The sequence below is a fragment of the Siphateles boraxobius genome, unplaced genomic scaffold (assembly GCF_051911475.1).
Source record: "Siphateles boraxobius isolate OS27281-9 unplaced genomic scaffold, OSU_SipBor_1 3, whole genome shotgun sequence".
In the NCBI taxonomy this organism is placed as follows: Eukaryota; Metazoa; Chordata; class Actinopteri; order Cypriniformes; family Leuciscidae; genus Siphateles; species Siphateles boraxobius.
In genome coordinates, this window is record NW_027508919.1 from 6556855 (window position 1) to 6570412 (window position 13558).

Here is a 13558-nt window from a genome sequence, read left to right on the forward strand (position 1 = left end):
ATGCAAACTGCCATACAAACCAATATAAAGCTGAAGCACTGAGCCAGGACACATTGAAACCGGAGCAGCAGTGCATGGCCAGAAAGGTCTATTGAGTAGAGTCTAAAAGAGATGTGTGTGTGTTTGTGTAGTTTTTGACAGGCAGTCGAGCAGGGTAGAAGGTGGTTTGCGCTCACCTGGTGAAGTCCGTCATCTCCATCATGATCATGCACATCTGCTTGGCCAAAACGATGATGTCATTTCCGCTGTCATCCCACTTGGACACCTCAGCATCCAGCTTGCTCTTCTCCTCCTGGAAACTGGCCACCTGCTCAGCAATCTTCGCCTTCTGCTCCTGGGGTAGCTGAGCCATGATGGCCTGCAAATTCCACAGAGAAACATATATATAAACCGTACATAAATTTGATCACAATATGCTGATCTAAAACCGTTAATGACGAAAAGAGATGACAAAGGATATGCAATTAAAAAAGAACATTGATATTCAATCCCCCTTCCTGCTAGCTTCTTTGCCTCTCTCTTACACCTTCCTTTGTCCTTCCCTCCTCTCTTGATTTCTCTTTCTCTCCCTCACTTCTTGCATGACCGGCCCGGCCGAGCAGGAGAGATTTTACAGCTTTGGCTGATGGCGTATGGGCTATGAAACATTCCTCTAATTCTGTAAAAGGTTTGCAACCTTTTAGAACTATGCTGAGCAATGCTGTCTATTGAATGTGTGCCACTGCATTCAGCACAAGGATCAATTGAAACAGAGCATGATAACCTGTTTAAATATATTTTTTGTTAAATAACAGTGTGCTAACCAGGTGTTATACTATAACTATACTATATACTATACTATAAGTTTTTTTGTTAATGTAGTTCTATAATTTTTCCATAAGCCACAACAAGCGGAAATTTTCAATTTGAGGCATCACACTCCAGTGTTTCCCCTAGAAATTTTTCCATCAGCGGTACGGTTACGTGCCGGAGATTTTTACCAAGAGGGGAGGGGGTGGGGGGGGTGGTGGTGTTAAAAGTTAAGTCTTTTTAACTTTTTATTAATCAAAGAATCTTAAAAAAAGAGTATCACATATCATCATATTATGATGATTTCTGAAGGTTCATGTGACACTAAAGCACACTGAAAATTAAATTAATAAATTTAAAATATGATTTAACCATAAGGACTATGAGCCGTAGGTGATACATGGAGTGCAGTTCGTACCGCTTTTTTCTTCTTTCCACAAGCGTTTGCTCTCCCGTGGTGTCTGTCGTTGCTATGCAACCATGAACAGAGGCGCGCTTGGAAAAACGAGCACGCCGTATCGCTTCTATTATGAGCGCGCTGCTGCACACATGCCGCATTTGAAATAACTAATTTGCACGTGCAAAAAACACGCTTTGTGAATGGCCCCTTATGACAACGTGACATTAGCCTAATCGAAAATATTTCCATATGTGGCTCTTTCCTCCTTTCTTGTCAACAAGTGGATTCAGAGCCACCGCATACAGCGCCGCCTGTCACCATGTCTCCGTGTTTTTAGGTGTGAAAGTGAATGAAGTGAATGTCATGATATTACTGATCATGGAAAGATTTTGCAGCGGCGCTGTGCCGCTGATGAATACTTTGTAGGGAAAACACTGCACTCAATAGAATATATATAAAATTGTACGTACATATTGATCAAAAGTGACAGTAAAGGAATTTAAAATGTTACAAAATATTTCAAATAAATGTTTTTTTGGTTCAAAAGTAGTTACCACAAAAATATTAATTGTTATAATTCTTTTTTTGCATTGATAAATGTTTCTTGAGCACCAAATCAACATATTAGAATGTTTCTGAAGGATTATGTGACACTGAAGACTGCTGAAAATAAACAGTTTTATAGTAATTTCATATTACAGTTTTTACCATATTTTTGAATAAATACTAAACCACTACGAGTGTTTAACAGCCTATATATGGATTTAATATAGCCTATTTCACACTCAAGCACATACATAAAATAAATGTTCATAAACATTACTTTTGCTTTTTTACTTTATTAAAAACGTTTATTTAAAAAATAGCAAGGAGACATTGACTTGATTATTAATAAACTAGTGTTTTCTGTGACAGCTGCAATGATCAAGTTGATGATGCTGATTTGCCATCTCTGCAATGAACGCACAGAGAGAAATGCACCTTTCATACATAAGCAGAGAGTATTTCTTTTCATTTTTAATTGATTCATTTAAAAGTAGTTTTTCAAGCTTTCTATAGATATATTAACCTATCTGTCTGTGAGGCAAGTAGCCTATAAGCTGAGTTTCGGTTTATTTTTGTGACATACTCCAGTTCACGGAGACCGAAACAGCAGAAAGCATCCTGTTTGTTTTGTTTATTTTTCAAAGGCACAATGTTTTCTTGTTATTGTGAGTTTAAACAAATAAAAGTAGACCATTTACAGTTTCGAATGATCTCTTATCTGTATTAACAAATGAAAGAGCATTTTAAGTTCTTTCCACTGTCAGGAAAAAAACGCAAGTGATCGTGCCTGTGCCTCAATGTCATGAAACGCACAAACTTTTGGATATGAGTCTACTAATAGCGCACAATTAACGTTAGACGTTAGAGTGAACAGCCATGTTAAGTTGCTACCTGCATGTTTCAAATGATAAGCCAACATTTAAGGTCGATGGATGATAGGCGAACATTTGGACTTCCTGCCCGGCCGACATACTGCAATTACCACAAGGACCCACTTTTAACGGTATGTTAACCCGCTGTATACACTTCTGAGGTTTTTTCCTGTGACTAACCGAATAATACAATTTTGGTTGAAATAAGCCTCTTCTTTTAATTGACTATTAGGGGACAGGCCTATTACAAAACCATTTAAAAATCTTACAGTCCCCAAACTTTAGAACATTAGTGTATACAAAATGAAAAGGTTTGTGTATATTTACATTAATTAATGAATATACACATTTATGTATGCGTCTATAGAATTATTTGTAGCTGGATACATTCAGCATCACACCTGGTTAGGACAAGCTAAACTGTTTATGAAAAAAATCAGATCACCTTAATTGAGATGAACCTTTCTTTTCTTGCAAGTTCTCAATAACAATTATATTTTTCTGCCTCGTAAACTCACTTTTCTCCTTAATTTTGGAGCACCGGCACACACGTGGCACACATTGGTGTGCTGGGATTCCCACTGGAGCTGGGAACTAAATCAAAAGCCTCTGGGGGTTGAAACAGGAGGCTGGACCGTGATTACAGATTTATATAATCACATTCTCACTCAAGCACAACCTCCACTGCCCCGTTTTCTACAACTCTCAAAACCAAAACACAACTTGCTTCCCCAGCAACAAGAAAATTGTAATTCTTCTGCATCGCTTTTATCTTTAACAAGAGCTTTCTGTTCAAGTCTTGAGCTCTTTAAGTCTCCTGACATCCCCTAGACAATTAAGGCTGAATATTTTTCTGTTACTTTTTAGTTTTCATCAACATGCTTACATCACTATATGATCAGGAGGGTGAGAGGTCTGAAATTATATTCACTCGAGCTTGGGGAACAAAGAATATGCGACCGGCACAACAGATGTAAATATGAATAGATGACAGCCTTACTCCTTTTGGGCCACACATTGCTCTTACATTTGTACTGTTACAAAATTATCAGGAACTCAAAAGAAGTGCTCACAGGAAAAGCTGGCACACTGACTAACAAGATCCCCAAACACAACTTGGTTCCCGTTATCTCTCTCACAATGCTGAATTTAAAAATGAAAACAGGATGCCAATCATCTGCAGTGACTACCATCACCACAGCTGTGGACTACAGAAAATATTCAAACTAATAACTATATATATATAACTATATATATAACTATATATATAACTATAACTATATATATATAACTATAACTATATATATATATATATATATATATATATTTATATATATATAGAGATATATTCACTGTTCCTTCCAGCTATGTCAGGATGGATTTTCATAAGCATTACCAAGGCAACAGAGGATGATGTGAAGGGGAGGGAGGGAGAGGGAGAGGGAGAGAGAGAGAGAGAGAGAGAGAGAGAGAGAGAGAGAGAGAGAGAGAGAGAGAGAGAGAGAGAGAGAGAGAGAGAGAGAGAGAGAGAGAGAGAGAGAGAGAGAGAGAGAGAATTGAGGTAGAGAGGGGGCGAGATTTGATGTCAGTTTCGCTGGTGGCAACATCGGGAGTGCTGTTGACATGAAATCAGTTAAGAATCTTAAAAACACTGTTCCTGTGCTATTGGAGCTAAATAGTGAAGCAAAGGTGGATTTAGCCGTGACAATGCAAATCTGAGATGCGAGTAGAAAGTTTAGCACCTCGAAATGCTGTCTACGACTCTGTAAATGGACTGTGATAAAGCTTTATTATAGAAACACTAAAAAATATGGAAATCAGTTGGTCCCTGGTCAGATTCCATCCAAGTATCTCCAAAGGGATCTAATCCTCCGGTAATTTTAGAATCAAGTTTGACACCTTCTGACATCCCTAAGTGGCTCCTTAAACTGGCAAGCCATAAAACCAAAGTTCCATCTCTCACCCGAGCGCTCTGTCCAGCGATGAGCTGATCGTCTTCCGTCTGCACGCTGGTCCGGCTGCGAGAATCAAAGTCATCTGTCTCAAAGTCTGAGTCGTCCAGTTCCTCTGGGGTCTGCCGGGGGGGAAGAAAAGTTTAGGGATAGGGAGAGATATGTAGCGTTAGCAAGCTCTGTCAACAACTCAAGACCATTATGATATATGGCAAATGCTTATCTATAGTAGTCTTCCCTGGGAAAGTAGAAACTCATTTGTACTCATACATTTGTAATAAGAATTGCTACCCATCAGGGCCAGTCTACTGGTTAACGCATATGATCTGATTCACTTAGCCATGTGCTTCACATTATTTCCAGCCCTTTCTAATACCTCTTACAATGTCAATAGAATGGTAAAATACACAAAAACAAATAAAATGTTACATACAGTTGTGATGCCACTTTATGCTAGCAAGTTGTGGACGATTGCCTTTGCTAAGAGATTGATTAGTGTTTTTTAGTACACTGATATGTGGCCTGATAGATAGCATGTCCTTCAATGCATCAAAATTGAATGTTGAATCTTAATACTTAAGGGATTCGAATAACCCCCAACCCCCAAGTTTGAACAATAGTAATGGAGACACTTTCCTTAACAAGCAGCCTATGCATAAAAAAATTGAGTGAAAATGTAATGCTGGAAGTTTTAACAGTAAAACATCTCTACTAGAGAAGAACATCTCTAAAGAGAAACGGAATGATGTGGTGCACCAATGCAGCGAGGTAAGCCACGTTTCCCCTGTACTGAACTAAACTAACTCTTTTTCTCTCTAATCCCTGAACTGAATGCCAAACATGCCTCTTATAACTCTACTGCTCTATTAGTATGCACTTGCGAGCAGAGGGACCTGTTTGCAGAGGGAAATGGTGGAGAAAGGAGGGGTGGCAGAACCCTCACTGACAAGAAAATGCATTTCAGCTTGATAGGAAAAAAGGACGAGATGTGAGAAGATACGGATGTATTATTTCGCCAGTGCTGCAAGCCACGCTTATCAGACTGTCTGTACAATCCATTTATGAGGAGATTCTGACTGGCTCACGATGCAGCTGCTCCAATAATAGACACCTCAAACATTTCAAAACTCTGCCTGCTGAAGATGACATCAAAATAACACACAGGCCAAACAAAGTCAGTCAAAGTATGGACTACAGTTTGGAAGTGCCCAGGCTCATTTCATAAACACACTACATCTGGAGAATCACACTTAAGCACAAAATGGATTTTAAGGAAACAATACTAACATTTTTAATAATTTCTTGTCGCTAGCAGGGTTGTGCACCTTGAAAATGCCTTTTAAATTTCTATTCAATTCATGAATTTAAATAAGGAACTTGAATGGAAATGAATTCAAATTGATTAAACTAGAAAAGCAAAATTGGATAACAGATTTGATTTAAACATTTTTGTGTGTTAGAAGATTTTTAGGCCTTTAGAACAGAGAACGATAAAATGACACACAGCAAAAGATAGAAAAAAGATGGACAAATAGGTAAAGAGACTACCTTTAAAACATTTGGGGTTTTGTTAAAAAAAAGTTTACAGCAAGGATGCATTAAATTTAATCAATAGTTATGGTCAAGGTTTATAATGTTACTAAAGATTTCTACTTCAAACAAATGCTGTCCTTTTGAATGGTCTATTCAAAGAATTCTGGAAAAAGTATCGCGCTTTCCAAAAAAATATTAAACAGCATAATTTCTTGAGCACCAAATCAGTTTATTAGAAGGATTTCTAATGAATCATGTGACACTGAAAACTCGAGTAATGCTGAAATTTCAGCTTTCCCATCAACAAATTAGAATAGAAATGTTATTTTAAATTATAATAATATTTCACAACATAACTATTTTACTGTATTTTTATCAAATAAATGCATCCTGGGTGAATAAAAGACTTTTCAAATATTGAATTTTGCTAATCCCTACCTTTTAAATGTTAGTTTAGACTCTTTAATTGAAATTTGAATTTAGTTTATATATTTTATGACATTTAAGAACACTACTTCATTTCCAAGAATGTTGAATTTCCAAGAATGTTGAACCTTTGTTGAATTTCAATTCAGTAAATTCCTCTGTCAATTCCAATTCAACTTCATGTGTGTTGCCGGTAATTAAATTAAAATGGATCTGAAAGGGAGCCATGATCTAAAAGGGAGCCAATTCTGGGGATTCATTTATATTCATTTTTCTCAACCCTGGTCACTAGTGTAGATCTACAACATACCGAGTGATAGGAACCGCAAAGAGCTCAAATATATCTACCTTGCCATCCAAGAGAATGCATCACATCTATAAACTAGGGCAGTAGTGAGCAGGCATTTGAATAAACAGCCTGAGACGCCTGAAGCAGTGTAGGTAAGGTGAGGTGCCTTTGCAGGCTACAGTAACCACTCGGCAGTTATGAGGATCTGTGCTATGGAAGGGCTATTAGTACCAGTGACATCCCCTCAACAGTGGAGTCGAGGGCTGCCAGCCAGTCAAATCTTAGGTGACGGTCGGCCGGCGAGTACTGCAAGTGCAGTACTTACCGAGGTTAAATACTCTGTCCATCTTAAGTAGCCCAACTTGCACACTTGTCTCTTCCGATCGAAGAGTTCTCGTGCGGCAGAGGTTGATGCCCACTGGGCACTAGTGTTGGCTGATTGGCTACGCTCAAGCTTTGTCTAAACATGTGAGCTTGACATGGCGTGCGTGTGGAGGGAAGCAACTTGAAAGTCAAACAAAGTACGAAATTTTCTTCCTTGCTATCTCAATGTCTGCAGGGTGCATGAAAACAGTGCTCTCTAAAAAACCTCTGTGATCGCCAGACCTTTGGGTGGTTTTCTTATCGTTTTGGACGTCTTAGAACAGGGGCCCTGAAGCGTTTAAAAAAATACTATACAGTCAGAAATGAACAAAATGAGATAGCAAAGATCACACCTCTTTCGATAGCGTTTCAGTGTCGGGGGCATGTTCAACACTCGTGTTAAACCAACAACAAACAAGTAGATCCTGTCTGCCAGAGGGACTTTTTTTTTAACCATTGAATCAATCTAGATGACTAGAGAAGGATGTCTGGAGTGGAAAACGAATTGGGCACAACAGCTCTCCTGGGATTTGAAAATAAAGGGGAAAATGCTGATTAAATCCCCTTTCTAAAAAAAAATCAATTACGCATTATAATGCAAATACAGCATAATGGATCCCCATCTAATTGTATGTGTATTCTAATTCAAACCCACTGTTATTGATGAAAATTTCAGTACAAGTCAGAGAGTTTCATCTGCATCAAACTAGTGAGTCAATGCGAATTGTCTTGCTACTTGACATTTGAAAAGAGAGTGTTGGTTGATGTAATAAAATAAAGTGTGCACATACAATGGCTACAAAGAAATACAATGCAATCACAATCATCAACAGCAAGTATACAAGTGAGTGTATGTGCAGTCTACGCCTAGCTTCTAGAGGCCTTTTAATCGTATGCTACTCCAGCTTCATTATCTGGGTCGTGACCGCTCTCATCGCTTTAACTAAAGGCGCAAATACATTCTAACAATTCCTCATGAGCCAATTATTTAAATTCAGTGTACATTATCTTCACGATTAATTGAAAACTCGTTAGTCTGAAACTACGAAAGACGATATTTGCCTCAATTAATGGCTTTAACCTAGTTGCTCTGCGCTCTGGCGAAGTGGAGTTGAGGGTCCGTGTGTTTCCCTGCGCGACGGGAGTGGACTGTTGTCTGCTCATTGTCAGACTGTTAGCTAATGCTTCACTGCAAGCTAGCAAACATATGTCCAATGTCACAGTTCAGCTCAGGGAAAGACCATTAACCCTTAGACAACTACAGCTCTGGAAAATAGTGCACATGGAGAGAGAAATTAGTTAAATTGGGTTACCATTTGCCCAAAACAAATTCACCATTAGTTTCTAATAAGGTGGCACATATATGCACACCAGGCTTTTCAGTTTCTCTCTCTCTCTCTCTCACACACACACACAGTCCAAGTGCAGTATTATTCTGAGTTATATATATCCTCACAGAGCAAACCGCTAATTAACCCTGCCCTCTTCTCTCTAATTCTGAACCCATTTTGATATACCTAATTGGAGTTTACCTCAATATTACAAGCTCTCACGAGGGGAAAAAAATGAAAGTGATGAAAAGCACATGGAAGGTTAAACTTCGGACTGCACTGGAAACCTGTGTGGGTAGCATAGCTAAATAAGGTAACAAAAAAAACTCTTTAACTGCTCTCATGAAAGAATATTTGAAAACTGCATCCAGAAATTCTAATCTACTCAATTATATCATTCCAACATTGTACCCCTTCAATGAAAAGAGGTTAGGCAGAATGTCCAAGCTTATCTTTTCCATATAGTAAAAAATGAACGGCAAACATACTGTCAAGCTTCAAAAGAATAAGAAAGAATAACTAATTAAATTCAATCATGTTGAGCAATTGTATTGAGCATTTGTGGTACAGTTATTTCATAACCTGCCCTTTTATGATATAGAAAAGAATGGCTTAGATGTTTAGTGTTTGACTAGAGAAAGAAAACAATAAGGAGTTCACAACAATAAGAGGATGAGAATTGTTCTGGATAAAACGTAATCATTTAAAAATAACTTCTATTTTTCCATTCAAAGGCATTCTGCTCACCCTGATCATAAGCACCGCCTTCCTAATGTCCCTCACGCCATCATATACCAGACGAGAAGCATCAATGAACTCGTTCTCATCCATTGGCTGGCCAGGGTTGGCGCTGAGAGCCTCCACGGCTGCTTCTACCTGCTCAGTGAAACGTGGCATCACTGTAAACGTACACACACAGACAGAAAGGACAAACAGAAAGGTCAAAAACAATTCGTAGCACATTTAAAGAAAAAACTGATTAATTTTGCTGGAAAAAAATATGAGAGCTGAAGTACAATTCAATCAAGACATTGTGCCTGTAGAAATATATAATTCAAATTAGATTTGAATTGAATCGACACTTTCCCCTCAATCGAACTTAGAACGCCTGAAACAGAGCTGAGAAAATGCAGAAAATCATGGTGATGTGTCCCTGAATTTTAATGACTGCTCAGGGCAACTTTTAATCAGGCTTTACTTGACTGCAAGAACGGCAGATGAGTACACTTAATCCAGAGGCACCCTTAAATGAATCAATCACAAGACAGGTGGCAGCAAGACCTCAAAGCCACACAAATGCTCTCTGCATTCAAAGGCAGGTCCCTGGTAAAATACAAATTTTGTAATCAACAAGAATGTCCAAATAATTGAAATTAATACATTTACAATTTAACAGCAATTTATTAAAAGGGCCCTATGAAAAAAAGGTCTCCAAATGTGTTTTTAGTAGGGCTGCAACAACTAATCGATAAAATCGATTATAATCGATTATGAAAATCGTTGTCAACGAATGTCATTATCGATTAGTTGGTCTGCTTACGTCACGGGGAGCGTTTACTGGTACGCACACACACGCAAGGTCTCTCTCCCTCAGGCGCTCTGCCGAGCGCGCGCGCTACACGGTTTGGAGCAGTCTCTTATGTCTCGCATGCGCGCTCTTGCTTGCGCACTCTAGATTTCGGGAGTTTGAACTAATTCGCGGGCATCAGGGAGCCGCAATCAATATGCGGGAGACTCCCGGGACTTCCGGGATCTTGGGATGTCTGTATTTTGTCTCGAGCATCAGGTTGCGCAATCAGTTCGCTCGCAACGTAAGTGATGGATTAAAATAGCGCTACCGCAGAAATAGGTTAAATTAAAACGGTCTTTACAAAGCGAAGCACTAAATATAAAGGCAGTTAATAACAGCAGCAGTAAAATATTGTTTTTTAGTCACTGTACTCAGTGGTTTTCAGCGAATGCTTGTGCACTAATGCATAATTTCTCCTGTCCTTTACTCAAGCCTGTTAGCTTGCTGGGTAACGTTACCTCCATTCCGTTCTCTTTTTATAGCATTTGTCTACTAAGTTTTAATTGTTTTTCAAACGCGATCTACTGCGGCTCTACGTTCACACAATTGTTTTCAGTCTTTCTATATTTATTTAATCAATTTATCCTTATATTATTCTTTTATATATTATATATAATATATATTATATTCTTTATCCTTATATTCCTTATATATAATTAATTTTAAATAAAAATTAAATGAATTATATATTTTAGATGTTTTTAGTTTGTTTTTAGTTCAGATATTCACATCTGAACAACATGTCTGTGTAAATTTGTTTTAACAAAAATTGTGTTAAAACATAATATGTTGGATATCATTTTTTTAACAATAATCTTGTTTGTCAACTTGCCATCGGCAATTATCATTAAAAACAATGCAAATATTGATATTAGTAAAACTCAATGTGTGGCTTTTGCACTTTTTAAAGTACACTTTTACACATAAATACCCTGATTTACGGTTTTATTTAGTTATAATAAAAAAAATCTAATTTAATTTCTATCTGATTAATCGATTAATCGAAAAAATAATCGTCCGATTAATCGATTATCAAAATAATCGTTAGTTGCAGCCCTAGTTTTTAGTAAACCAAACAAACAGACAGGTTGGATTCGGGTGGTGATTGCAAAAAGCTTTCGTGGCTAGATTATCTCGACAACTTTACTGCTAAAGTTTTGGCTGAATGAGAGCTGGGGATACATAGTCATACTAGGCCATCTGAGACCAAACTGTATGACTATATGACTCATGAAATTTGATTGACTGATTCACCCGAATCAGTATGATCTATAGCGATTTGCTCAACCACTTCATGAAGCCGGCCCACCAGCTACACCACCTCTCAGCTATAAAGTAATGGTACCTCCCCTATAGGAGCTGAACATCTACATTAATACTTATTCTCATTCACAATTTAAGACTGCACTGGGGAGTACAGTGACAGAACCATCAGGATGAGATTGAATGGAAAGAAGTTAGCTGGGAAAAAAGAATATTTGGATTTGGAAATTTGCATGAGCAAAAGGTCTTCGGTAAGCCTATAGGCTTATGGACGTTAGGTCTTACAGTAATTTAAGCAATCGTTAGTGACATAACATTGTTTCTTTGCCAAGATGGCCCAGCTATTTGTTTTAGTGCAAAGCTGAACAGAGTACACAAAATGTTACGCAGCATTTCCCAATAGAAAGTCCTCAAATGGACGAGAATATCTTATTCTGTCACAGAGGAATGTACCATCTCTGTGATTTTAGTCTTAAAAAGGTTCCTGAAGGCATTTGAATGCTATTATATAACTGCACATGAAAGCAACACAACGTTTTATCTACCAGAAAAAAACAATGTTTTATCTTCCTAATAAAGCTAGGGTGCAGATACTGGTCAAAGGCTTTGTCTCAAAAACTAGTGAGAACTACCTATCTAGACAGCGTTTTTTGGCTATCACAGGCACGGCCATGTTATGCAACCTTGTGAGAAAGGTAGACAAAGTAACTTTTCTTTTAAAATCAGCACTCCCATACAAACACCCTACAAACCCACTCAAGGAAATTCTGGCCCAGATGGCAGCAGTGCTATTTTTGGATGCCTGTGCAGCATTTTCAGATATTAAACAAGAACAATGGATTTAAAAATAGAAATTAATAACATGTACACAAGTGCCATCACCAAAACTTTTTTTAAATGAATAGTTCTGACTAATTTTAGATTGGATGTAGCATGTATTAAGCAGGTGTTAGGCGCTGATAAATGAACATTTATAGTATTGCACCAAATAATAACGCAATCGTAAACGGCCTACAATTAGTGATATTTTAAGTGTATTCATTTAGTTGAATGAAATGTTAATACATATTGTCTTTTTCACCATTTTATAAAAGAAAAACTCACTTGTGTCCAATAACACATTACACACTGTAAAAAAACACTAAGACCTAAACTTAAACCAATAATACGAAACAACAGATTTTGGTTTATTTTACATGTAAAAAATCTTTTGTAGCTACAGACGTTTACCGCAAAACACAAATGATTTCATATATATAATGTTCTGGTTTATACCTGTATCAGTGAGAAGCTTGGTGGCTTCCAAAACCTTCTCCGTGTAGACCCCGGGTTCATAGTTGTCCATCTCGGATGTGACCACATGGACCACACGGGCAGCTCTACCTCGAATGGCTCCAGCAGTGCGATCAAGCCCATCGACATCCTTTTCTTGCAGGGCGATGACACACTTGTTAACATCCTCCAGAATGTGATTTTCTAAAGCAATAAGAAATAAAAATTCAAAAGAGAAGACAATGTTTTAAATAAGTAGACAGTGCTGGAGAATCTACAGAGAGCTAACCACAATATAAAGCATGAAGAGAGGAAATCCTCATCCTTCATGCTTTATATACATTGTCCCTGACTTAAGAACATTAACGGGAACCACAAGGGTGGATGAAAAAAAGATTAAACGCACTCAGACAGTTCAGTAATGGGTGTCTGGGAATTTCAAATCAACATGGTAAACTGTAATGTGTCCTTGAGTGGAGGTGAAGGCAGTCAGTCATCCTACATCTCAACAAGAACTCTTAAAGGAGACATGAATTGAGAAATCACATTTTCCTTGATTTTTAGACATGTTAGAGGTCATTGCATTATTAAAAGATCCTGTAAGTTTCAAAGTTTTATTGATTCCAAGCTCAGAAAACGAATTGTTTGGAATTGTCACATTGTGATGTAATAACGCAATGAAAGACCGCCTCTTCAAAATCATATCAACGCCCTTATTTCTACATCAATGCCTCTTTGGCCCTGCTCACTGGCACGTTAGTGAGATGAGAAGGAGAGGAGAGATACAGGATCACTGGACTAAAAAAATATTATTACCTTCCAAATGATCCTAATGCTAGGAAAGTGGTTATTTATTTTCAACGATGTGAATGTCACAGATCATTATTTGTTTGTTCGGTACATTTCATTTGGTAAATGCAATGTGCTTTTCCATACTTTTTTTGTTGTTGTT

At 37.7% G+C, this 13558-nt stretch overlaps 1 protein-coding gene across 1 annotated transcript in view; it reads right to left on the reverse strand.

Moving 5' to 3' along the window:
• The window catches only part of ctnna1 (catenin (cadherin-associated protein), alpha 1), a 157130-nt gene that overhangs the window by 24478 nt on the left and 119094 nt on the right, over positions 1 to 13558 (reverse strand). Inside the window, exons 12-15 of the mRNA XM_077247593.1 lie at positions 12610 to 12810; positions 9249 to 9400; positions 4571 to 4681; positions 177 to 358 (exon numbers count right to left, since the gene is read on the reverse strand). Of these exons, the coding sequence (XP_077103708.1) occupies positions 177 to 358; positions 4571 to 4681; positions 9249 to 9400; positions 12610 to 12810 (646 nt within the window). The remainder of the gene's footprint in view (positions 1 to 176; positions 359 to 4570; positions 4682 to 9248; positions 9401 to 12609; positions 12811 to 13558) is intronic.